Here is a 24,609-nt window from a genome sequence, read left to right as displayed (position 1 = left end):
TGCTGATCACTCCTTGGCTCTCCAGTTGACGAATCAGCGTATGGATGGGAATCAGGGAGTCTCGGTTGGTGCGATATTGCCGCCGGTGGACCCTTGTGGTAGCAATCGGCACCTGTTGTTCTTCGACCCTCAGCAACCCCACAACCGAAGGGTCCTCAGAGAGTCCGGGCAAGGTGGACAACTGTTCAATTCCCTCTGTCTCCAAGGCAGCTATACCAAAGGCCCACCGGTACCCTTTCGGGTCCTTGAAATACCCCCTCCTGAGATAGTCTATGCCAAGAATGCATGGAGCCTCCGGACCAGTCACAATGGGGTGTTTTTGCCACTCATTCCCAGTTAGGCTTATTTCAGCCTCCAATACAGTTAACTGTTGAGATCCCCCTGTCACCCCAGAAATACAAATAGCTTCTACCCCTTTATAGCTTGATGGCATTAAAGTACACTGTGCACCGGTGTCTACTAGAGCTTTATACTCCTGTGGATCTGATGTGCCAGGCCATCGAATCCACACAGTCCAGTAAACCCGGTTGTCCCTCTCCTCCGCCTGGCTGGAGGCAGGGCCCCTCTAGTCCTGGTCATAGGATTCTCCACTCACTTGTAAAAATGGATTAGAATTCCTTTTCATAGAATCAGGAGTAAGATCAGCCCTTCCACTTTGTCGGCCACACCGCTCGCAGTGCTCACTGGAGGCTGAAGCAACCATTTTCCTGGAAAAACCCTCATTTGTAGTTGTTTTTCCTCGCAATTCCCGTACCCGTGCATCTAGGACTGAGGTAGGTTTTCCATCCCACTTTCTCGTATCCTCTCCGTGGTCAAGCAGGTAAAACCACAGGGTACCCCGTGGTATATACCTTCTCTCTCTTCTCTCTTGCCCAGAAGAATACCTTCTCCTAATAGCTGAGGTATTGGTCCGTACAGGTGGAAGGCAGAACTTATCCTCAAATCGCTGGAACTCTTGGGACCATTTCTCGGCTAGCGTGTCTGGCAGTTTCTCCACAGCCGCGACGAGGGAGGAAGAGAGACTTTCTTCGTATTGCCGAAGTCGGCGAGCGAATTCATCTACTGTTGGTCCCTCCTCATCTTTCCAGTCCACTACTGCCAATGCACTGGCATACGATGATGGTGTACTTCGTACAAACTTCCGCCACATGGGTCGTGCACATTGGACTTCATCTGGATCTGTGGGTAACTGCCCATCGTCTGGGTCATAATAAACCATCTCCCGCACGGCTAATTCCCTCAGGTACTGGATACCTTTCTCCATGGTGGTCCACTTGCCTGGCTGACATACAACATCTTCCTTGAAGGGATACCTTTCCCTCACGCCCGATAGAAGTCGCCTCCAGAGGCTGAGGGCTTGTGGCTTTTTCCCAATCGCCTTGTCAATGCCCCCTTCCCTAGAAAGGGATCCCAATTGCTTGGCTTCCTTACCCTCTAATTCCAAGCTACTTGCCCCATTATCCCAGCATCGAAGCAGCCAGGTGATAATGTGCTCGCCTGGATGACGGCTGAAGTCTTTTCGCATATCTCGCAGCTCACTCGGGGATAGTGACCGGGTGATTATCTCCGGTTCTGCCTCTTCCTCCTGTTCTCATGATGGCCCTGCTTCACCTTCATCCTTCGCTAAGCGAGCTGATTTTTTTGTATATTTCCTCTTCTGTATAGGGGCGATTGATATTGGCACCGGTTGATCCTCTAGTTCAGCTGCATCATCCATCGCCAAGGTTTGAGTTGCCACAGTGCCTGTTGCTGGGGTTTGAATAGCCACAGTGCTTGTCATAGGGATTAGAGTAGCTGCAGTAGCTGTCGCCAGAGTTTGAGTAGCCACAGTGCCTGTTGCTGGGGTTTGAGTAGCCACAGTGCTTGTCATAGGGATTAGAGTAGCTGCAGTAGCTGTCGCCAGAGTTTGAGTAGCCACAGTGCCTGTTGCTGGGGTTTGAGTAGCCACAGCGCTTGTCATAGGGATTAGAGTAGCTGCAGTAGCTGTCGCCAGAGTTTGAGTAGCCGTAGTGCCTGTCACCAGAGTTGGAGTAGCTGCAGTCATGGGAGCTGATCTCTGGGTGGTATTTTTAAATAGTTGTTTAACCCTAGGCAAGATCTGAATCACATTCAGGAACAGGCTGATTCCTAGCAGTACGACCATACTAAGTTCAACATCCCAAGGATATTCAAAATTTACAAACTCCTTCAATGCTATTGCAATTAACCTGGCAAAGAAAAGGAAGATGTGGGAAGATGTCTCCCCAATAGGTTGGCTCCCCGAGGAGAAAAGGTAGAAAGTGCAGTTATTAATATTCTCTAGGAGATAGCACCCGAAGTACGGAGATCTCTCCTCCACAGATTGGTTCCCAGAGGAGAAAAGGTAAAAGGTACAATTATTAATAGTCTCCCATAGGCAGCTCCCGAAGTACAGAGGTGACAACAATGCCGAGTACAAACACCCGATTAGTTTCACGGCTTGCACTTCTATCATATCATAAACCAGTGTTACAAGCAACAACAACGTGATAACTCTAGCCCGGTTCCCGCAGATGATAAACAGCACAACAGGGAGCATATACTGCAAGTAGGGCATTACATAACGCAATTTCAAGAACCACAACACCAACTTTGAGAGCAAACGAACCCACATTGTAACCAGTAACTATCAAACCAATACAATGAATACTTATAACAAGTTTGTTTTAACACACTCTGATCAGATCTGTCGTTATCTCAACCCTTCGTGCCCCACGTTGGGCGCCAAAAAGGCTGTCGTGGTTTAACCCCAGTCAGCAACTCAGCACCACGCAGCCGCTTCCCCCTCCCCCTCCCAGTGGGGTGAGGAGGAGGAAAGCAAAGGAAAAAAAAAAAGTAAAACTCGTGGGTTGAGATAAGAACAGTTTAATAACTAAAGTAAAATATAATACTAACAATAGTAATAATGAAATATAATAATAATAGTAATGAAAAGGAATGCAACAAAAGAAGGGGGGGGGGAAGGAAAAAAAACCAGTGATGCACAATGCAATTGCTCACCACCCGCTGACCGATGCTCAGTTAGTTCCCGAACCGCGATCCGCGCCTTCCGGGCAGCTCCCCCCTGTTTATATACTGGGCATGACGTTCCATGGTATGGAATACCCCTTTGGCTAGTTCAAGTCAGCTGCCCCGGCTCTGCTCCCTCCCAGCTCCTTGCACACCTGCTTGCTGGCAGAGCATGGGAAACTGAAAAGTCCTTGGCTTAAGATAAGCGCTACTTAGCAACAACTAAAACATCAGAGTGTTATCAACACTATTCTCACACTAAATCCAAAACACAGCACTGTACCAGCTACTAAAAAGAAAGTTAACTCTGTCCCAGCCGAAACCAGGACAGGGACCAACTTCATTTGACTAGTATACGAATGAGTATAGTAGCCTTATAACCTTGCCAGGCGTTCTCCAGCACTCCTTGACCTAGATCACGGAAGAGCTCTCTCTAAAAAACGATCGAGTGCATCTTGCTTCGTCGAGGAGCAAGCAAATGCATAGGCAAGCACTGCTGTCCGGTACGAGTGCCCCCACTAAGAGTTTCAATTAGGAATCAAGATTTGCACACACGCTTGAGAGTAATACTGAGTTCCAGGATGACAGAAACGCAGACAAAATCTAGATAATGCTTCAAACCAGTAAAGTGATAAACGCCAGTCATTTGCATCACACTTAGGTGAATGTTAATACTGGGAGATAGAAGGACTGACCGCTCTACAACTGTGTCTTAGCTAAACCTGCTTTTAGGTGGTTCTTTGCATAAAATCTTAGCCGGCCTGCGTAAGTGTTGGATCCTGCTGAGCTGAGCGTACCACTCTCGCCCTTTAGGAAGCCGCTATGAGACCAAAAGGCTAGAGGCAAAGTAAAGGTTTTCCTGTGCCCTGGATCCCTAGGGTCATGTATGCTTGTGCTGTTGGTGTTCCTAGAAATCACACACCTATTTCCTGCACCCTTCTCTCTCTCTGTATTAAGATTACAATTGCGGTATCCAAATACAAGCAATCAGTCATTCACTGAGAATTCATGGTTTAGTCTGGATTGAAGCCAAGTTCAACAGCAATGCACACCACACCAGTGACTGCTGTGGGATAAGCCTCCTCTTGAACCATGCCAGGTGCTACACAGCCAAGGAGTAAGGGACCTGAACGAAGGGACACATCAGGAAGCGTCACTTGCATTTTTCCCTCTACCTCCCATATTGGCCATCCACACAGCACAGTGCTTTGGAAAATGCATTTTATTTTAGGAACGGCTTTAATGCAAAAGGAACCAGGGTACACCTATCTGCAAGCATATCAAAGAGACTCATTATCTTGACTACTTTGGTGAAACAAGCATTCCTGGAATGGAAACCTGGAAGCGTTGCACAGAAGACAAAAGTGCAAACAAAGTAAGAAACAAATGCTATCTTATTACTTGAAAGTCTATCATTTCATAGTCTTTTCAGATTGGCCTAGACGAAGGGGTTACGAGCATTGCCTGACAACTCACGAGAAACTGTGGATTGGCTTCTGCCTGTAGCTTGCTTTCTCCCCAGCAGAAATCAACACCTAAGCTATTTATGGTTAGTTACGTGGGAACAGATGAAATTGCAGCAAAGAAATTTATTGCGCTGACAACCCTGAGAGTAGTCTTCCGTGAGAGGAAGTTCTGGTGGGGGAATAAAGTACTTTGTTCTGTGCGGCCTTAGTTGCAGACTGGGCATATTCTTGCAATATGATCCATCGCAGTTCTTAATGTTTCAGCACGTCCTGATGGGTTTACGTCGTCAAGCAGCAAAGGACTGCCACCAGGTCCTTGGGGGAAGGCCTCCTCCCCTGTGCTCTCCTCCAGGACTGATGGTCTCTTTCTGCCCCGACGCCCTGTCCTTACTGGAGTCCTGGGTGTGGCTGACTCCTCGTTTGGCTGTGCAGGTGTTTGCTCACGAGTATCCGTTTGTTCTGGTTTAGCATGTGGAACTCTTCTTGTTCTTCTCCTAGGAGTACCAAGCATTTCCACTTTCGCACCCGAACGCACGTCTTCCTGAGAAGGAAAAAAAAAGAGTTTAAGGTTTCGGTCATGACAGTTGTGACCGCAACACTTAGTCAAACTGGCCAGGTGTCACATCTGACAACTTAACACCGCACTTCAAGGAATCGCTTGGATTGCATCACGCAAGACATGTATTCTAAATCCCTCCATCTGAGGTTTTGGAGTTCCCTGGACTGAGCAATCATTCTTTCCTTCTACATCCACATGAGATACTCAAGCTTTTAGGTTGAGAACAAAAGCAGTATCTCTTATGTATTTCAGGTGACTCAGATGCCCAAGATAATTTAATCGATGTGTGAAGACCTTTGCCCAACTGTCGTGGTTTCACCCCAGTCAGCAGCCAAGCACCACACAGCCGCTCCCTCACTCCCCGTCCCCTCCTTCCTTTTTTTTGTTATATTCCTTTTCATTACTATTCTTCTTATTACATTTCATTATTATTATTGTTAGTATTATATTTTACTTTAGTTACAAAATTCTTCTTATCTCAGCCCTCGAGTTCCGCCTTCTTTCCCGATTCTCCTCCCCATCCCACCGGGAGCGGGGTTGGGGGGGAAGGAAAAAAACCAGTGATGCACAATGCAATTGCTCACCACCGGCTGACCAATGCCAGAGCCGCGATCCGCGCCTCCTGACCAACTCCCCCCTGTTTAGATTCTGGGCATGACGTTCCATGGAATACCCCTTTGGCTAGGTCAGGTCAGCTGCCCCGGCTCTGCTCCCTCCCAGCTTCTTGCACACCTGCTTGCTGGCAGAGCATGGGAAACTGAAAAGTCCCTGGCTTAAGATAAGCGCTACTTAGCAACAACTAAAACATCAGCGTGTTATCAACATTATTCTCACACTAAATCCAAAACACAGCACTGTACCAGCTACTAAGAAGACACTGAAAAGCACTTTCTGTTGCTTAAGACCAAGCTATTAGTGGCATGCCTACCTTTCAGTTTGTGTTTCACTCTAACTCTTATTACTTCCTGTGAGCATAATCTGACAGGAAATTGACAGTCTACTCTACAGGGTCCTTAGAGGACATCCACAATGAATCCAAATAACTCATCAGCCCCAGGGGAAGTAAGAACAACGGGGAAAAACCTGGGAGAACAGGAGAATCGCTACTTCTGTGTTTCTGTCCACGTGAACAACCTTTTAAAGTTTGTATTTTACAAAGTGTAGACGTCAGGAAAACACGTTTTAACCAAAAAACCTGCAACTGCATGAGGAGCTGAATCAGGGAATCCAACTGACAGAACAAAAGGAGGAGCAGAAGGGGGCAACTTTCAGACGGACCGACTTCATTTGACTACTATACGAATGCTATCCCTGGTGCAAGGCAAGAAGCAAACCCGAGAACTTTAGGGCTAGAGAACAGGCAGCAGTACAGCTCTCTTCATCAGGAGCCTATTTTTACCATCGATTAAGTAAACGCTGCCTTGCAAAAAGAGAGACCGAAAGTCAATGCAGCTCATGACTTTTGTTGCTTTCAAAGATGTTTAATTCACAAAGCTTAACAAACCCAAACAACGGCCTCAATCTGTATTCCTTACCTTCCTGCCCTACCGCCCTTTGAAAAGCTATAGCGGGAAGCTGAACTGGCAATCTGGAACAATCACAGCTCCTAACAACGCTTGAGTACAAACCGCCAAGGTCACTGGTATTTATTAGGAATATGTTCCTGCAGGCACGTGATGTTACAGACGCTCTAACATCATAACCTTTTTTGACCAAATTCAAGTCTGCCACTCTGATTTGCTATTCCAATTCTCAATAGACGGAGTTTTGGCAAACTTTAAAAAAATCTAAATCAAATCCCAGTCTCTGAAGCCTTTAACTGTAAAAATCACCAACTACAGGCCAGCTTACCCCAACGGTCCATTTTGCATTCGAGTTCTCTTCCCTGAAGGATACTCTAGGTTTCTTTGCTCGTAGAGGAGGAGGAAGTGATTGTCCTGGAGATGCAGAGGGAGTTGCTAGGGGGGTGGTGCGAAGGCTGGATCTGAGAATAGACCGAGGAGTAAAGCCAGGAATAGCAGAAGCAGAAGCAGGTGTGGCCAAAACTTTAGCTCTCTAGGAAAAGAAAGAAACATATTTACTTTAAACCCAGTTAAATCTTCAAACCAGAAGACATCACTTGTCAAAAGCATTAGTTTCAATTACAAACTGAGTTTGTACCAGCAGAGAGGACAAAGTTTAGCCTCTGCACTGCTCTTTTTCCAAAGGTACGAAACTCTTAATGATAAAGCCCCATGCTTTTCGTGTTTCTTTTGGCCTTTTTGTTTTCAATGCCAACACACAATGTTCTTTTTCAAATTAATTTCCGGAAGAAACAAAGATACGGCATCTTCTTGTCTGCCATGTTCTCTCCCATCCCAGTAATTTTTGCAATTTCTGCATTGCTCTTCTAAAAGGCATACAGCTTCAAATGTTACCCCGGATACAGGGACTGAAAACACTGCCTTGCGAAATGGCAATCAGCAAAGCAACAGCTTATTTTTCACTAATTAATCAATCCGCACGCTAGACTAAATTAAGCGACACTGCTGTAAAACTACCTACACCTCCTCATCTAGAAGCATTCCGGTCTTCTAACCTCAGCTCAAAAAAGATTTTGCACTATTGAAAGGGCTTGAAAAGAGGATAATGAAACTAGCTTAATGATATGGACAATATTTAAGAAGGAGGAAAAGGTTCTAGTTCAGAGAGATCACAACTATTTTGGGCAGGGAGGCAAAGGCCAAAAGATGAGCACCAAGAAGATGGGTCAAATGTTATTTCCTTGCATGATAGGAGTCTGCTGCCAGCGAAGGGAAATGCAGCTTAACACAAACAATTAATAAGTAAAATTACTGCAAAAAGCCATCACTGAATTTGACGGAGGCTGACATCACTTAACCGACATCACTTAGCTGTCATGCACTTAACTGGATTAAGAAACCAAAGCATATACATTCTTGCTTGTAGGTATGCAAGCAAACTCTACAGAGCTATTGAGCACTGAACTAATGAGATGGTTAAGCTACAAATTGCAGCTTTAAGTACCTAAGTCTATTGAAAAGTCCAATTTTGACTTACTTTGTTCCATGCAATAAAAAGAAGGGTATTTCTCGAAGCTATGGGACAACGTGCATCCTGCAATTAACTTAGAACTAGACTTTCCCTCTTCAAGACTGTTCCCAACGTGCCGCTTCCAAAAGGACTGTACACACAATAACCCCATGCCTCCTGAAAATATTCCCCAATTTGAATCCAACAGCGTTTGTGCTAAATACTTTGGTGGTTTCGTTTTAAACAAAGTTTACAGGCTTTTGGTTCGGTTGGTTCTTACTGTTTTTTTAAAATACAGACCTTAACCACAAGAGGAGTCTCTAGTAAGTTCAGCTCTGATGCTCCTGGGAAATTCTTCTGCGAGATGGATCCGTGCATATTTGATCTCAATGGGCTGGATGCCGTGAATGAAGCAGAAGCCCTGCATGGCGACTGCCACCTACCACCCTGTGCTGCAGGACATGAAGGAACAGGACGAACCACCAAATCCGGCAATCTGTTAAGATACACAATTTAAAATATGAACATAAATCAATAAATGAAAGAAATCATGCTGCGTTCAAGAAATCCGAGAGGATACATGACAAAAGCATTCAATGAACAAGAAGTGCACTGTTGGGGTGAGGTATCAGGCCCGTGAACAAGTTACAGCCATTGTCTTGTTTGGAATTATTTCCTTACCTTTCATACTTCATTTCCTAAAACACTGCCTCTGAGGCAAGAGTAATCCAATTGCAAGTTGCACAAGTGATGTAATTCTCATGTCAGAAGAAAATTCACCTACATTTCAATGCTAGGGCCGCTTCCAATTCTCCACCTCGTTGTGTCCCCAAGTTGGCCTTTTCTTTAACAGATACAAAACTAAATGCCAACAGAACACTTTGCAAACACAGAAAGTATACACACACGCGTATATGAGAAGCAAGACCTTTTTGAAATCGTCATTCTGTGGATCTACTATAGCTGGAACATTTTGGGGAAAACTGTGTAACTGGTGTCCCAACAAATGCATCGGGCAACTCTGCGTCAGGGAGAGGACGTGTTATGACTGGTGGTTCTGTAGCTCTAGGACTAGAATGGAAAGGAAACTGTAACTGACTTTCATTCCCCTGAAGGCCAAACATACCACAATTCAAGTTTATTTGACCATACCACCTGTAGGAAAATCATCTGACAGCTAGCAGCCTCTTTTCCGCTCTTTCTAATTCTGCCTAGTTTTAAGGAGAGAAGGCAGAAACGAAGCAGAAACTGGGCAGGAGGTGGTAAAAGATTACTATTTGATCACACAATCAAGTCTATCAAAGTCTGTACACCAGTACCTTGATGGTGATCCTAGTTTTAGTTTCAGCTGTCGTAAATTCTGTAAACACATTTACCAGAATGTAAATAGATGTACTTGCATAGATGAGATTCTCAGAGCAGAAAAACTCTCTCTCCAACTATTACTTAGGATGAATTGATTCTGAAATGTTATATATTGCCTGCGCAAAAAAGCCAAACGGAGCTTTCTTCAGGTGCACCTACCCTCCAAAACATTAACATAATTCCCATGGGTTTTTCTCTCTCTCTCCAAACGTGTAGCTCAAGACTAAACTTTGTTCAAAGGCTGCTTACCTCTCACATTGTGAGAAACTGGTTTTCTGCTCGTTTCCCACCCGTACTTCTCCAATTTTGGACAAGACGTTACTGAGGAAAGTTGCTCCTGTATGCACGTTTCCTGCATTAGCTTGGTTTGTTAGTGTTGATAATGGCTTTGGTCTTGCGACTGTAAAGCCAGAGGGAAAAAATGTCAGCCTTGTGTAATCAAAGCGCTGGTCAGTTGTCCATTCTATTTCCCCCCCGAAAACTTACCTTCTCTTAAGACCGATGAAGGCAAACGGTAAGGCTTGGCTCTCTCTACAGCCAGCTTCCTTTGAACTCTAGGAAGGATCTTGCCATACTGGTCTAATATAGAATTTCTGGCAACTGCTCTCTCTCTGAAGCGAGGATCCCGATCATTCTGATGAAGGGAAAGCGGAAAGCAAGAAGTTAACGAAGTACAAGAAGTTGATGGCACAGAACTGTCTGGGCTATTTCTAATGAGTGACTCAATTTCCTCTACAGACGCAGGAAAATACATCCAGTGCACACAACAGCAGCCCCTTCTACCCATCAGCCCACACCAAGTTCACCTGGCCGTTTTAGCAAAGTGGAAGGCAGACTGGAATAATCACAGAACCTACAGCTCTAGGTTAAAACAACTCTGGCACTCTGCAGAACCTTATTCTGATATACTTGTTAGCACCTGCAATTTTCAAACGGCTGACAACATAGCAGGCTTTGCCTTGTTTTTCCTGAAACACCAGGGTCCGACATGACGGAATGTACAGGGCAACTGCAAATTACGTGCACAAAACGATGTGACTATTAAAACGAGTAAGAAAAAGCTACCTACACACACCTTCTGGCTGGATGAAAGTTTTCAAGTGCAGGACCTAAAACTTCCAAGACCACCTTCTAAGTTTGATTCACTGCAAAACTATGGCTCCGGAAAAGAGCAAATGCATCACAGATCCATAAGAGAAGTTCACGTAACACAAAATTTCATCTGGCTATTTTGAGAAACGGAAGTTAGATAAGAATTTCTGTCATAAAAGTGGTAAAATGGAACTGCAGAGCTCATGCTGTGACTTGAGGGGGGGGAAAAAAACCAAACAAAAAACCCCCAAAACCCCACCATGCAAATTTTACCTGTGGATTGGCATCCAGACTGCTCTCAGCTAGAAGAATAAAGTTGTGTGCAAGATACGAGAGAGGACATACAACATACTCTTCATTCCACAGAAAGGCGTGACACCAACAACTTTCAATCGTCTAAACCATACATAACATACGTATCTGAATAACTGAATGCTAAGGTTGGCTGATAGAAAAGATAGATAGTTATGCCTCAGATGCAAACAAACTAGTTTAGGTGGAGTCAACGGTGGTCTGTCACAGTTAATGTATAACTTCACAGCGTAGTTTTGGAGTAGTGAAATCTTTTGTTCAACTTCTAGGTTCAGCTGTAACTTCAGGTGTAGAAACTTATTCCTAGTATTGCAAAGAATGGCATCAAAAACAAAGCAGGATTTTTATTGAGTACTATCAAAACCGGTTAGTAACACCTAACAGAAACTTGCACACTTGACCGAACTTTTACGCTTACCATAAGAGTAACGTTCATTGACTGATTCAGCTGCAGTGCTGGGATATAGTTGGCACGCTGCAGATGGTGGACTAAAAGAAATTCAGCATCCTGAACACCAGCATTGGTCTGTAAAAACTTCTCCAAACACTCCTATGAGAAATAACACATTTCAAAAATCTGTGATGATTCTGCCTCTTCTCTTTTCAAAGGGGTGATGAAGATCTTTTTCCTTGTCCACACTTACTTGTTCAGCGCCTGTGAAAGGTAGCTTCAGTAAGTCTTCCATTAGTCCCATCTCCTGACAGGTTTCATACATGTGTTTTAACAGCTCTTCTCTGTTGAACTTCGTGGCGTGTTGCTGCAGCAGACCCCACGCCTCCACCATGCACCTGTCATTAATTTTTTTTGAGGTGTAGAGGAATATTACTAGTATAACCAAAAAGATGCCCCCAAATTACGGCATTCAAAGTTTAAAGGCAATTTAGGGGATCCTGATTTGTAGCATTTGTTCTCCACCTTCCACAATATTTGAATGCCAAAATGGTGGGATATATTTCTTTACCTATTGGACAACAGCACAGTGAGGAAAAGCCGCACTTCACTACTGCTTGACGTCGATGGCTTCATCATCTGTATGCATCTGAGGGCTCGCCTATGCTCTCCTTGGCACATGAGGGACTGAATAATTCTCACGTGTTGCCATGACACAGTTTTCATTGTAGCTGGATGAAAGAGCAGGGCCAGTGCATTCTGTAGAAGTTAGAGGTCAGGTGTATTAAGACATGCGCATACACGCGTGCAACAAAAATACTCAACAGTTTCTTAAGTAAGGGTGAATGTGTGTTCAATAAACTTAGGTGACTAACTAAGGACATCCTTGATGCAGGACCTGTAAATAAAAATGCTTAAGTATCATCTGCAGAAGAAAAATCCCGTTAGCCATATAGAACAAAGCGAGTGCTTTAGAAGGAGTAATTCACATTTCTCTAGGTTAACCAAAGCTCTGTATACAAACATCACTTCTTATAAATACATTGCTAACTAGTAAGATATTCTCCCAGCCACACAGATTCTATTAACATTGTGACAGGCAAAGAAGAACCTTCAGCATCAGCAAGAAGATGAATTAGGTTGAAAAGTCACTTTCGCAGTCTTCTGTCTCCAATCGTGCTGCTAGGATCCTAGTTTTAATGTGTAAAGGACCTAAACCACTGTTTCTGAGAAAGTGCTCAACCGGTCTGCTGAAAACAACCTAAACGGATGGCTTTGAAAATTCACCTATCAAGCATTCTTCGAGTTGATTTCTTCTTTGTTTTAATCAATTTCCTGTCAAAGTAATTAAAATTTCAAATCATCATTTATTGCTGAAGATGGCGTGGCAGTATTACAAAAAAGCTTCTCATGTTTTATCACCTGTTATCAGCTAAGCACCAATGTTTTAAAAGCCTTTTCTAGATGACAGCCTTGGACTGTAATGTATGTCTAACTAAAGTGTAACATACTTACTTCGTAATCATTGTGATCTAGCAGCCAAAAACCTTGAATAAGCTTAACAAGACCCCAAGGGATAGCAAAGGCGGTTGGGAAGGAGTCGATTGAAGGTTCTGTTGTATTCGGAAAGGAATGCAGGATATCTAGCAGCAAGTAAATTGTCTGATAGCACGTATCTAATTAAGGCTAATAAATGTGTAAGACCAAAACTTGATCGCATTAATTTAGCAAAACATAGGGAAATAAGAATACAAAAGTGGTAGGAAGCAGAAAATCCTAATGTCGTAGTCTTGCCATTTTGAGCTCTTATGACCTGAAGATGGGCAGGTCCTCACCACAGAATTGCCTTTGGAATAAACAGCCAGAAAGAACTACTCTTTGATTTCTGTAAGGCGTTCAAAAAGGTTAACTTGAGGTGTTTAAATACTTCACTTTGGTTCTAAACTCAGGCTCCCTCTTTAGTCAGCGGAGCTACCAGTTGGACATTCAAAACATCTGAACATCCAATGCTTAATTAGTAAACCAAACAAATCCTGCGGTTGTTTTTTCCCCTCATTTCCAGAGTACCTAAACCAAGGGAAATGATGGTGTCCTTACCATAGAGCTTAGCACTGAATGACGAAAACGGGATGTAAAAGAGTATGTGGATGACTCATTGGTAGTGTCATTTTCTCTTTCTGACATCCGTTTTGAGGGACATATTGTAATAAGACAGCTCTGGGGTGCAGCCCTTTTTAAACCCCTTGCTCTCCAGGCTCCCCTCTCGGGTTAGGCAACAAACAACCAAAGCAATTCTGTATATTTCAGCAGCTTAAAAAATAAGTTTCTGCCCAATGACTTCTCTCTTCTCTCCGTTTATTATTCTGTGTGCCTGCACTCTTAACAGAACAAAAGCAAGCCCTGTTAGCTGGGCTGGAAAAGCCATGATTTTGGCAACAATCAGGTCCTGGTAAAGCACTGTTAGAAAGGCTTTTGCTCTGAAGCAGCACGTTTTACTGCATCACCCTAGTAAGCAGCCATTTGCTACAGATACGGGTGCTTTAAAAAATTAAAACCTGTGTTAAATGTTGAGAAAAACTGAGGGAGTGTTTTATCTTTCACATTTCTTAGTAAACCTGTTTTCTCATTTCAGAAAAGACTTTGCAAAAAAAATTCAAAAAAATCATGAAAAATTCCCAGTACAAAGCAATAAAGCAATGCTTCTGTCTACGACTTAGTTCCAAACAAAATGTTTTCACTTGCATTATGGTTGAAGCACAAATTAAACAATGTTATTAAACACGTAGGGGACAAACATTGAAGAACATTCACGGGCATCTACTGAAGGTGTAATAAAAATAACTAGAAAGGATACAATTGCATGTTTGTAGCTTTCTTCAATGTTTTCGAGCAAATAGAGATCCAGCAGTGCCTGAAATGAAAAAAACCAAAGTTTTTTCAAAACTCCTGTCCTTCATACGTCATTGGCTTTTGGGTGGGGTTTTGGGGGGTTTTGTTGTGGTGGTGGTGGTTTTCAGTGCCCATAACACTCACATGTAAACTAGCAGGTGGATACTTCCCAGTTCCTCCATCTCTCCGCCACAACTTCTCAACTCGGTCTCCTAACTGGGAAACCATTCCATCAATCATCAAGCAGTCAGAATCCCATTTTCCTCTGGAACAAAAGGTAGCAAGGATTGGACAGAGTAAAACACTAATTCCAGCCTCTCAGCGTAACAGGTTTCCTCCAGTCAAAACAAAGAAAAAGCTCCCACGAGTCAAAGAAAGTAACAAACATACAAAGGCATGATTAGGACTTGACATGCACACGAAAGAAATTTCTCAGGCAGGTGAAAGATGTTTGGTAGCTCCTATTGAATTATTAAAGGAGGTCAAAATAGAAATCCTGAAAGCTCTCTTACTAAGGGAAACGTTGCAATGACCTTTTAGTTGCCAGGTTTCCTTTCTTGTTGTATTACTGGTAATACCAAGGAAGCGTAAACAAAGTTTTTTAAGGGCCAAAAATGACCACTCTCATACTGGCTAACAGAGGAAACGCAACAGTATCAAAATACCAGGACTATTCTTTAACACAAATCTAATGCCTCAAATTGGAGTGTTCCAATGCACAGCTGTGAGACAACATAATGGACACTTCAGGGTTTGTTCTCAGCGTCTCACTGCTGTTCCTGAAAAAAAGTTATGTGCAGAGAGCTGAGCATACAGGTAAATTTTAGTATCATCTTAAGCAGCATTTCTGTTTCTATACACACACCACTACAATCACAGACGGCTGAACTTTCAAAAATTACATTCTTCAAAAGTCCCTCACAGTCTTCTGCTGCCTGCGACGCCACCCTTCAATTTCCCAATGATAGAAAGCAGAAGAAGCACACGAGGGGTTGTATGCTTCTAAGGAACACATGAGCCTGTACGTGAGTTACTTGAGAAGTAAGCTAAGTAAGATGAACTTGAAAGTCAATACCTACTACACTGCAGCTTCCACCTTAACTCATCTGGCAGCATCTTGTTCACAGTGCCACAGCCTAAGCTTCTTTAGCTCTTTAATTAGTTTTCAGTACAATTTCCAAAGGAAAATCTGTGATCACCCAATCCAAGGCATATCACCTATATGCTAGCAAGCTAGTCCAGGAAAGAGAGTTTACATTAGCAGGTGACTTTTATCCAATCGCCAGGAGAGTGCTAGGTGTGCCAACTCCGTGTAACTCTGACTGTCTTATTAAATTACACAAATGTACTTGTGAGTAGGAGATTTAGGCCAATACAATTATCACCAGCTATGACTAGCCAATAAGAGAGATGGGGTTTTTTTTAAAACATACTTTCTTCTGTGTCCAAAACAATTGTGCTGTGAACGGCGTGCTTTGCTGAACCGGAGAGGACTGATCCTCTCCTGATCGCATGACCTTTTTCCGTAGTGACAAATGATACAGATGAGCCAGTGAATTAAGTACGCCACAAAAAACCCGACGATACCAGCAAATGGTACTACGCAGAGGTATTTATAAACATTGTAACACACGCAAAGTAACCTCTGCCTTCAACAGGACGCATGCATCACTGAAGTCAAGGAGTAGTGCCCGCAAATGCATTAAGCATAGCAAATACAACTGTTGATAGAAGAGCCGTTCACTTCCACTGGTGAAGTTGCAGTGGAAGTGTTCTAGAGTTTTGCTGTACAGCTTACCTTGATAAACGCTCAAGTTTCTGTCGATGACCAGTATAGTAGCTCTGAATCAGAGGATAATTGTAGAAAGGTCTAGACAAATGTGTATCATCGTCTACAGGCAATAAAGTAAAAGCAAGTTAAAGAAGCAATACCACATTTTTAAACTAAAATTTTTAACTAAAAAGACAGACGATTGTGCACGCTAAGCGTCGAGAAGCACAGGCAAGCCTCCAACTTTGAAAGAAGCCAATCTTGTTTCTGCCTTTGCTAAAAGAGATGCAAGACCCAAGACTCAATTCCTTCTTGTCTCGAGTGCCATTTCAAGTTTACAGGTGATGTAGCATTCAGAACGTGTAGCGTAAGCTGAAGTTCACTATAAAAAAAAACAACTCTCAAAGGGAATGGTCTTTTAAACGTGTCATGTGAGCATTTGTGAGACAACTAAGGCTGACAACAGAATCTATAATGCATCCAAATAAAGAAGGATTTCCAAGGTGTATTTTTTCCTCAAGCAAGAAATAAAGAAACAGTTCAAAACATGCAGGTAATGCTTTTACCATAAAAACAGGCGTTCCAGTATTTGCTGTTTAACAGTACTTTGTTTAAAATCCCAAGTCTTTCAAGCTGTGGACACGAGCAACTCCTTGAAGTCAGAGGCATATTGCTCTCTCTAAAAACCATCCAGGAAAGAAACTGCTTGCATTATTCTACACTATGTATTTGAAAAACCACTACAATCTCAGTTTCACCAGGAGAACTTCAGCACACGCTGTCACTGAACCCACACGACTTGTTATTGACGACACGTTGACAAGAACAGGGCTAAGCTTGCATTCATAGGAATCACTTACTGGACACTCTCCTTGTTGCAAATGTATTACAGTTGATGCTTACCTAAACCCTCTGGAAGGAGACTGGATCGACAGAACCAGACGACCACTTGTGCATACACAGAAAGGAGGCTAGTTACCACCTGCTTATTTGTCAAGTCTGTTAAACCTGAAAAAAAGCGTGAGATGATTTTTGTTATGCAATGTCTTTCCTTTTCACAAAACTCCCTTCATCATCCTCAAGAGAAAGTATAAAAATAACACGGTAGAAATCTTTGTCTTTGCATTTTTCACTCCGTATCACTTTCTTATGGGAAGGAAAAAACCACAATCAACACCAAAACAAAAAGCAACCCCTACAAAGAACCAGATTTGCTAAAGGCTAAAATAAAAAAAATAAAGCCCGAACTATTAAATACACGCATGAATAAGACATCTGTTTTACACGTCGCAGAGATTTTTGCTCTAGCAAAGGGATATTCTTTTTTCCCCTCAATAGGCCAACAACAATTGAGAATAGAAAAAGCTATAGAAACTCAAGTAACTTACTTGACACCTTACTCATTTATGCTTCCTTTATATTTTTTAGCAATTTGCAATACAACATTTGCCTGCAACTATAAATTGCTAGCTAAGAATTAAAAAGAAGAATTTTCAGCATTGCCACATGCAGGTGCTGCAATTTCAGCCCACTTGCTTACACAGCTTCTTGCTGAATGTAGCCTCCCCTACCCACTTGCATGAACTCCACAACACGCTATTGCCCTGAACTCAAGGCATATGAAGCGGTAGTCCCAACTCCTCAGCTTTAAGCCCCTTCTCCCAGCTAAATTGGACTGGCTTCCAATCCCCCAAACCAACACAAGCTCATGTTTCCACCGTTACAACCCAAGCATAAATCCAAATCTTTACAAAACATACCCAAGATTTAGGAATACTATTGCAAACCTTTTTCAGTAAGCTCTTGTGCTTCTCTTGGAAGACAGTTTAAGACTGTGCGAAGGCTGCTCAAAAGCAACTGGCAGTGCTGAAGAGACTGTAATGCCTGCGGGTCAACGAAGTTGCAAGAGCCATCAAACAGCGGAACACCTTTTCAAGAACAAATATTAAATCGTTAGCCTCCAGAGCAATTTCAGAGTTTCAAAGTACACTTCAAGAACCGCGTGCAATCTCATATAGCGGCAGATTACTGAATAAGCTCAATTAGAAAGAACGACTTTACGTTTGCAGCACGACTGCGCTAGTACTCACATATTTGGTCAAATTCATCTTTTGTATAGATCACTTTGTTCCATGTCCACTCAAGAACAAACCGTAAATTAGCAGCAGAACTTGCCTGCTCTTTAAAAAAAGAAAACAAAAAAGAAACGAATCAACAATTTCAAGCGAAAAGATATAGAACACGAAAACAACGTAAGAACTATTACCTTCAGATGTCCAATGTTTAATGCATCCAGTCAGAAGGTCTAAAGAACCTGTCTGGACAGGTTCTTTGTTGTGACTCAAGTGCGGGACCATCTTAATATATATGTATACGTACACATATGTAATATGCATATTCAAACAAATATATATTCAGCCAAATAAAAATAATAAATGAACAAAGTTATTCCCACCTCTTTTGCTTATTTCTAAATTGGGAGATTACAAAACAACAGATGGCAGCCTATGACACCTGCAGATCCCACCCTTTTATTTTTTAAGAAGCTGTATATACATTCCATTCAGAAACAACTCTAAACAATCTCTTAAAAGAAGGAATGAAGGCACCATTGACCCATAGAAGTACAGCAGAGGTGAAATCCTTTGATTGCCACTGTTGCTGTGCAGAGGCTTTTTTTTGTTGTATCAGCAGAGCTTCGAAAAGCATCATCATTGTAGTCTGTGTAACTACAGTCAGGTCAGTATGATGTAGTAAACGTTCTGATGAAGAATTCATACGCTGCTCATTTCTATCTGGAGACTTCTTTGTCGCTTGGGTCTCTGGTGTGCAGAGTAAAGGCAGTGTGCAGTGGTGGTGGTGGTGGAAAAGATGTTTAGTTTTTGTTTTCCATGGTTTCCTGAGAGGAGAGCAGCACCGACAATCTGTGTAACAGCTGTGCAGAATCACAGGCATCAGTTAAGGGATGAAGGTGAGAGAGCTCTCTAAAGATAGCCTTGGAAACTACTAATGAGAGAGGCTTGCCGTTGCTATTCCAGAACTCTAAAGTAAGGCCTCAGTTTCTCTTAAACTAAAGCACAAAGCGGAGGAAAGGAAGATGTTGGGAAAGAAGCCTGAAATCAGATACCAAAACACATCTTTCTGTAAAGTTTTCCTCTCTTGTTTGCCATGCTCGCTCCCTCGCCGTTCTGTAGTTGTATTGTCTTCTCATAATGAATTATAAAGTGAAGCGTTACTCGGAGAGTTGTGTAGAACTAAGGCAATCGCTTAAGGCCCTATTTCATCAGCTATCTATTGTATCAGACAATTGCATCCTAATTTGAGGGTAGCTTTATTTTACAAATGAATTGATGCAAAAATCTTAATGTAAGTTCTATTACTGAAAAGATGTTTTTGCCTCAGGTGCAGTATGGCGCTTATGGGAACATAGGTGGTCTTGGCTCCGTTGTCAAGCTGATGTTTGCTGGCATTTTATTTCTTCTTCTTGTGAAGTTTAGCTTTGGAAGAAAACTTCTGACAAAAGTAAGTGTTCAAAACACAAAAGAATTAAGTGTCTGGAGATTTTTTTCCCCTCTGGTTTACTGTTGTGGGGGGTTTTGCTGTGTGTGTGTGTCCCCCCCCCCTTTTTTTTTTCCCCTTTCCCCTCTTGTTATATAGTACCCGAATTTTTCTCTGCTGGACGCTTCACAAAGAAAGGACCAACCCAGAAACAGGTAACTGACTGTTTTCCATCACAATTATTGAATAAATTTCTTACGGTAGTGGTGGAATAGTAATCTAGGGTCAACCGCTTAGTCTCAAAGAAATAATTTCCAAATGCACGTTGTGTGTGCCTGTTCAGATAGCTTTGACTATTTCAGTAATCATGCCTTCTGCTATTAGACGTCGAAGTATGTGTTTGTGGCCTTGCAGATCAAGACAACCTGAGGAAGCTTTGAAAAAAGGTCCTTCGAGAAAGAAATGGGAGGAAGGAGTGAGAGAATTCAGACAGGAAGCGGAAACTACCTGGTCCCTGACCTCATCAGAACTTCGAGACATGCGGCAAGATGAGAGCTGCCAGCCAGGTGAGCGGATTGCTGCCTGGCTGCTCCGGTGCTGGGGTAACAGGGCCGGCAGTCAGCAATTGGAAGGTAGGGGAGCCCAGCAGCTGGGATCCCTCGCTAGAAACCGGGGGATTGAGAGAGGAATTGGAAAGGAGGCAGCAAGTTGCAGTCTCTGGAGACGGCTCCTCTCAAGTGTGAGGGCAAGATACCCATCCCTTCAGGGAAGATCTTGTGAACTCCCCAGGAAAGTGGACTACCGCAGATGAAGGCATCCAGTACCTGAGAGAATGAGCGGTGCTGGAAGTCATCTACAGCGATCTAGACGACAGTGAGGTCTCCAGAGATCCAGAGGATGTCCTGTGCACACGGGCCATGTGGAGGAAGGTGATTCAAAGTGCCCCAGCGTCATATTCTAACAGCTTGGCAGCGAGGTATGCCCGGATATGGGTACACCAACTGTGGAGAGAGTGTCGTCTTGGCTCCAAAACTTTGAAGAAAATCTCTGTCCCTCCTCATCCCTCCGGGCCAGCGCCTTGGCTGTCAGGGGCGCCCCAAGAAGTCAGTCCCCTCCTGCCCGGGCACAGGGAGAGGGAGCCCCAGGCGCATGCTGCGTGGCGCACTCTGGTTCTTCCTGCGTGAGCAGGGGGAGGACATAAGGAAGTGGGATGGTGAACCCCCCTTGAAGCTGGAAGCCCGTGTACGCGACCTGAGGGGGAAGACAGCTGTTGAGAAGGGCCACCCAAGAAGGCTGTCGGCTTAGTTGCTGTAGAGACGCAAGAAGGCAATCAGCGATCTCCCAGGCATAGAAGGACTGAAATCACCACACTTACTGAATCAATTTCTCATGGTAATGGTGGAACGTTCTGGGTACGTATTTGTAGGGAATGGAAGCCTTGAGTCTCAGAAATATTGGAAAGGTAGGCTTCATGATTTTTGGGAAGGATAAATACATTAAATTCTGTTGCTGTGCAGAGGCTTTTTTTTGTTGTATCAGTAGAACTTCGAAAAGCTTTGAAAGTTACTCTGAGATACAAAAACCTCTCCATCTCCCTCTGCTGCATCACATTCAGCATCTTTATTATCCGGCAAAGCAGAAAGTGAACTCTGTCCCAGCCGAAACCAGGACAGGGATAGGCGCTGTTACTTTGTGGTGGTCTTGCTTTCAAAGCCTTAGCGCCCCTAGTGAAATAAAAGCGGAGTAGTTGTTTCTGGGAGTTTAAGGAATAGTTTTGTCTTTTTTTCCTGGGTTATTATAAAGATCAGCCGACTGCGTACGGTTCTCCTAAGGTACGTTGACTTTCATCCGTACTAGCTTGCAGGTAGTGAGCGGGGCTGAAAAAGGAGAGAAGAGCAAGCCCAAAGAGGAGGGTTTGTCAATATGACCATGACCGGCAGCATGGCGGCGCCCCCTCCCCACGGCGGCCGGCGGCGGCGGGGCCGGGGCGCCCGAGCGGCCCTACGAGCTGGTGGTGTTCGGGGCCTCGGGCTTCACCGGCCAGTTCGTGGTGGAGGAGGTGGCGCGGGCGGCGGGCGGCGGGAGCTGCGCGGCGCCCTGCGCTGGGCCGTGGCCGGGCGGCGTCGGGAGAAGCTGCAGGCGGTGCTGGAGCGGGCGGCCGAGAGGCTGGGTACGGGCCGCGGCTGGGGGTCGTGTGGCGCGGCGCCGCGGTCCGGGGACGGCGGGGCCCGTGCGGCCCCGATGTCCCGCCCCGTCCGTTGGGAGCCGCCCGCGGCGGGTGTGAGGGAAGCGCTGAGGGGCGAAGCGGGCAAGCGCCTGGCTGTCGGGGCTGCGCCGGGAGGCGGCCGGCGGCGGCGGCGGCGACGGCGGCGGCGGCTGCGGCTGCGGCGGCTCGGCCCGGGGAGGGACGGACGGGATGGGACGGGACGGGACGCGCCGTCGGCGCGGCGGGCGGCGTCGGTGACGGCGGTCTCCGGTGCGCAGGGAAGGCGGCGCTCGGGGCGGAGGTCGGCGTGCTGCTGTGCGGTGTGGGCGACGCGGCCTCGCTGGCCGCCACGGCGAGGCAGACCCGGCTGGTGCTCAACTGCGTGGGCCCGGTGAGTGCGGTGATCCGGGCGGTGCTCCCCCGGCGTCCGCCGGGCGCGGCTCCCGGCAGAGCCCGGGCCGGCGTCTGCCCCTCCGCCGCCGCTCCTCGGCTGCGTGCGGCTGGGCTCCCTGCTCCCCGGGGCAGGGAGAGCTGCGACGGCTACCGGGAAACCTGCCGCTGGGCTGCGGAATTTCAGGAGCCGTCCAGATGAAACGTAGCTTTTTGAAGTGGAGCCGAAAGTACAGCCGTGTACTGTCGTCGCCTGAAGATGTCCCACCAGGATTTCTGGTGGCGTGATTCACGGCAGTTCTCACTGAAAGAATACAGCAGGGTTGGGGTTGGGTTGGGTTGGGTTGGGTTTGGTTTGTTAAGTCTTTCCCAGGCAGCCTAAGAAAGTGACTGTGAAGTGGGGAGGAGTTTTGGGTTGGGCCAAAACAGCAAGTGTTTGCTTTTATTGTGCATGCATAGGTTAGATAGAGCAGGTTGGGGGAGTTGTGGTGGGTGGGTTTTATTTTGTTCCTTGTGGTGTTCTTTCCTTGTATAGTCCAGATTCTTTGGAGAGCCTGTGGTAGAAGCTTGTGTTGAAAATAGTGCCAGCTGCATTGACGTCAGTGGAGAACCCCGGTATGTGACAGTAGAAAAAGGCTCCTTTGTATCGAGGATCTGCTGAAGGAGCGTTTGTTTAGCGTGTTCCATGTTTCTGCTGACGTTTTTGAACACAAAGACAAACGGTGCCTCCTGAGCTACAGTTTTAAGCTGCATTAACCATTTTAAAGTACATCAATGTGTATCGGTTGTATAGTTCTCTTACTTTTAGACAAGAGCCTCTCGGGTTCTGTCTGGAGATGCAAAATTTTTGAGCGCTGCTTCAAGTCTCGGTTGTGATTCTACGTAGGAATTTTGTGTAGATGACATTTCTTTGCACTGCTGTGACGGTTTCATACCATAAACCAGGAATAATAGGTATCTGTCTTAAAGATGCTTGTAAGTGGTTTGAGGTATGTAGGGTGCTAGGATACGACAGTAAAGCGCTGATGGCTAATACTGGCTGTGGCCAAATCTGGAGGTCTGCTTAAAATAGTTGTTCTGACTGTGTTCTAGTTTCTGGAAGGAATGTACCTGCAATACGACGGAACAGCTGCGGAAAAGGGAGTGTATGTCATTGGAAGCTGTGGCTTTGACTCTATACCAGCCGATATGGAGTACTGTACACCAGAGACAAGCTGAAAGGTGACGGTATTTAAGTGTGACCTTATGCTGAAAAAGAAATGCGGATTATGCTCTGTCGTGGTTTACCCCAGCGGCAGCTAAGCACACGCAGCCGCTTGCTCACTGCCCCCCACCCTGGGATGGGGAGAGAAATCAGGAAAAAAAACTCGTGAGTTGAGTAAAGACAGTTTAATAGACAGAAAGGAATGAAAAACAATGATAATGAATAATAATAATATGACAATAGCAATACTAAAAGAATTAAACTATACAAAGTAAGTGGTCACAATGCAATTGCTCACCACTCGTTGACCGATGCCCAGTTAGTTCCGAGCCGCGATCCCCCCTCCCAGTTAAACTCCCCCAGTTTAATATACTGGGCATGATGTCATATGGTATGGAATAGCTCTTTGGCCAGTTTGGGTCAGCTGTCCTGATGGTGTCCCCTCCCAGCTTCTTGTGCCCCTCCAGCCTTCTTGCTGGCTGGCACGAGAAGCTGAAAAATCCTTGACTTAGTATAAACACTCACTTAGCAACAACTAAAAACATCGGTGGTTATCAACATTCTTTCCTACTAAATCCAAAACACAGCACTATAACCACTAGGAAGAAAATTAACTCTGTCCTAGCCGAAACCAGACAGCTCTCCCATTCTCCTCAAGCAGCAGTGCTTATGTGGAAGCTCTCTCAGTCTCTCTTTTTGCCTGCCTTTACCAGCTGACCTGTTTCAACCAAATGCGGTAGCTAAAACCTTGAAAGTCAATCGTATTCCCATCAGACCGGAGAGAATTGGTGATTAGGTGGAGGAGGGATTCAAGGTAGTGTTGCTCACTGAGAGAACAGAACCTTCAGTTGTCAGCAGCGGGCTGTTGAGCCAGCGCGTGGACGTCTAGGCAAGCCTCAGCACACTGCCTCTTGTGCAGGGAGAATCTTGTAGGGAAGAGACAGCGGCGACAGGAAGGCTGCGGGAAAGGGATCGAAATTGGTGGTAATCAGGTTTCCTAAGTTTTTGTTTTCTACCGCAAGCTCTGAGGAGCTGTTGCGTGAGCGTAAGCAGATAGGCAGTGCCATGCGATGCCTTTTTGTTTAAGAGCAGCTGGACAGTAGCTGAACGAGGATAAATATATTTGAGAAAGAGGTGAGACGATTTAATTCTATGCCAATAGTACTTGATCCTCATCTCAAATGAGGATACTTTGTTCATCAGGTCTGACTTTTCAATTGGAAGGGCTGATAAGAGTATCCAAATGGTTTGCTTTGTGTACTATTAGAACTGCTACGAAGTGGGATTGCTTTGCACTGGAGCGTATCATCAGCTTTCCAGTTGAATAAAACTCAATCTGGATCTGATTGGAGGGAGAGGAGAGGCATGGAAATGAGTATCTGGTTGTTCACGGGGTTATAATTTGA

At 44.8% G+C, this 24,609-nt stretch overlaps 2 protein-coding genes and 1 pseudogene across 2 annotated transcripts in view; 2 read left to right on the top strand and 1 right to left on the bottom strand.

Annotated features, from left to right (window-relative positions):
- The window catches only part of LOC127014092 (saccharopine dehydrogenase-like oxidoreductase), a 31,426-nt gene extending 11,594 nt beyond the window's left edge, over nucleotides 1-19,832 (top strand). Inside the window, exons 9-11 of the mRNA XM_050893158.1 lie at nucleotides 19,308-19,431; nucleotides 19,563-19,618; nucleotides 19,788-19,832. Of these exons, the coding sequence (XP_050749115.1) occupies nucleotides 19,308-19,431; nucleotides 19,563-19,618; nucleotides 19,788-19,832 (225 nt within the window). The remainder of the gene's footprint in view (nucleotides 1-19,307; nucleotides 19,432-19,562; nucleotides 19,619-19,787) is intronic.
- Nucleotides 4,699-18,262, bottom strand: LOC127014005 (protein ELYS-like). The gene is made up of 16 exons (XM_050893014.1): nucleotides 18,172-18,262; nucleotides 17,996-18,085; nucleotides 17,693-17,833; nucleotides 16,809-16,913; nucleotides 15,933-16,026; nucleotides 14,279-14,399; nucleotides 14,100-14,156; nucleotides 12,761-12,907; nucleotides 11,817-12,004; nucleotides 11,499-11,643; nucleotides 11,273-11,404; nucleotides 9,937-10,084; nucleotides 9,700-9,850; nucleotides 8,386-8,581; nucleotides 6,904-7,107; nucleotides 4,699-5,034 (listed from the first exon to the last, which is right to left on the bottom strand). The coding sequence occupies exons 1-16, from the start codon at nucleotides 18,260-18,262 to the stop codon at nucleotides 4,699-4,701; spliced, it is 2,346 nt and encodes a 781-aa protein (XP_050748971.1).
- A 109-nt stretch (nucleotides 19,833-19,941) lies between the features above and the next one.
- LOC127014089 (saccharopine dehydrogenase-like oxidoreductase) overlaps nucleotides 19,942-24,609 on the top strand; it is a 10,375-nt pseudogene continuing 5,707 nt past the window's right edge.

Source organism: Gymnogyps californianus, chromosome 3 (genome assembly GCF_018139145.2).
Source record: "Gymnogyps californianus isolate 813 chromosome 3, ASM1813914v2, whole genome shotgun sequence".
Classification (NCBI taxonomy): Eukaryota; Metazoa; Chordata; class Aves; order Accipitriformes; family Cathartidae; genus Gymnogyps; species Gymnogyps californianus.
This window is presented reverse-complemented; position numbering and strand designations above follow the sequence as displayed.

Excerpts from the sequence above, each read along its gene's own strand:
- LOC127014005 (XM_050893014.1), bottom strand. The coding sequence starts at position 18,262 with ATGGTCCCGCACTTGAGTCACAACAAAGAACCTGTCCAGACAGGTTCT. Across the intron at positions 11,644-11,816 it reads ACTGTGCTGTTGTCCAATAG|GTGCATGGTGGAGGCGTGGG; the intron begins GTAAAGAAATAT and ends AATTAATGACAG. Across the intron at positions 5,035-6,903 it reads ATGCAAAATGGACCGTTGGG|GAAGACGTGCGTTCGGGTGC; the intron begins GTAAGCTGGCCT and ends TTTCCTTCTCAG.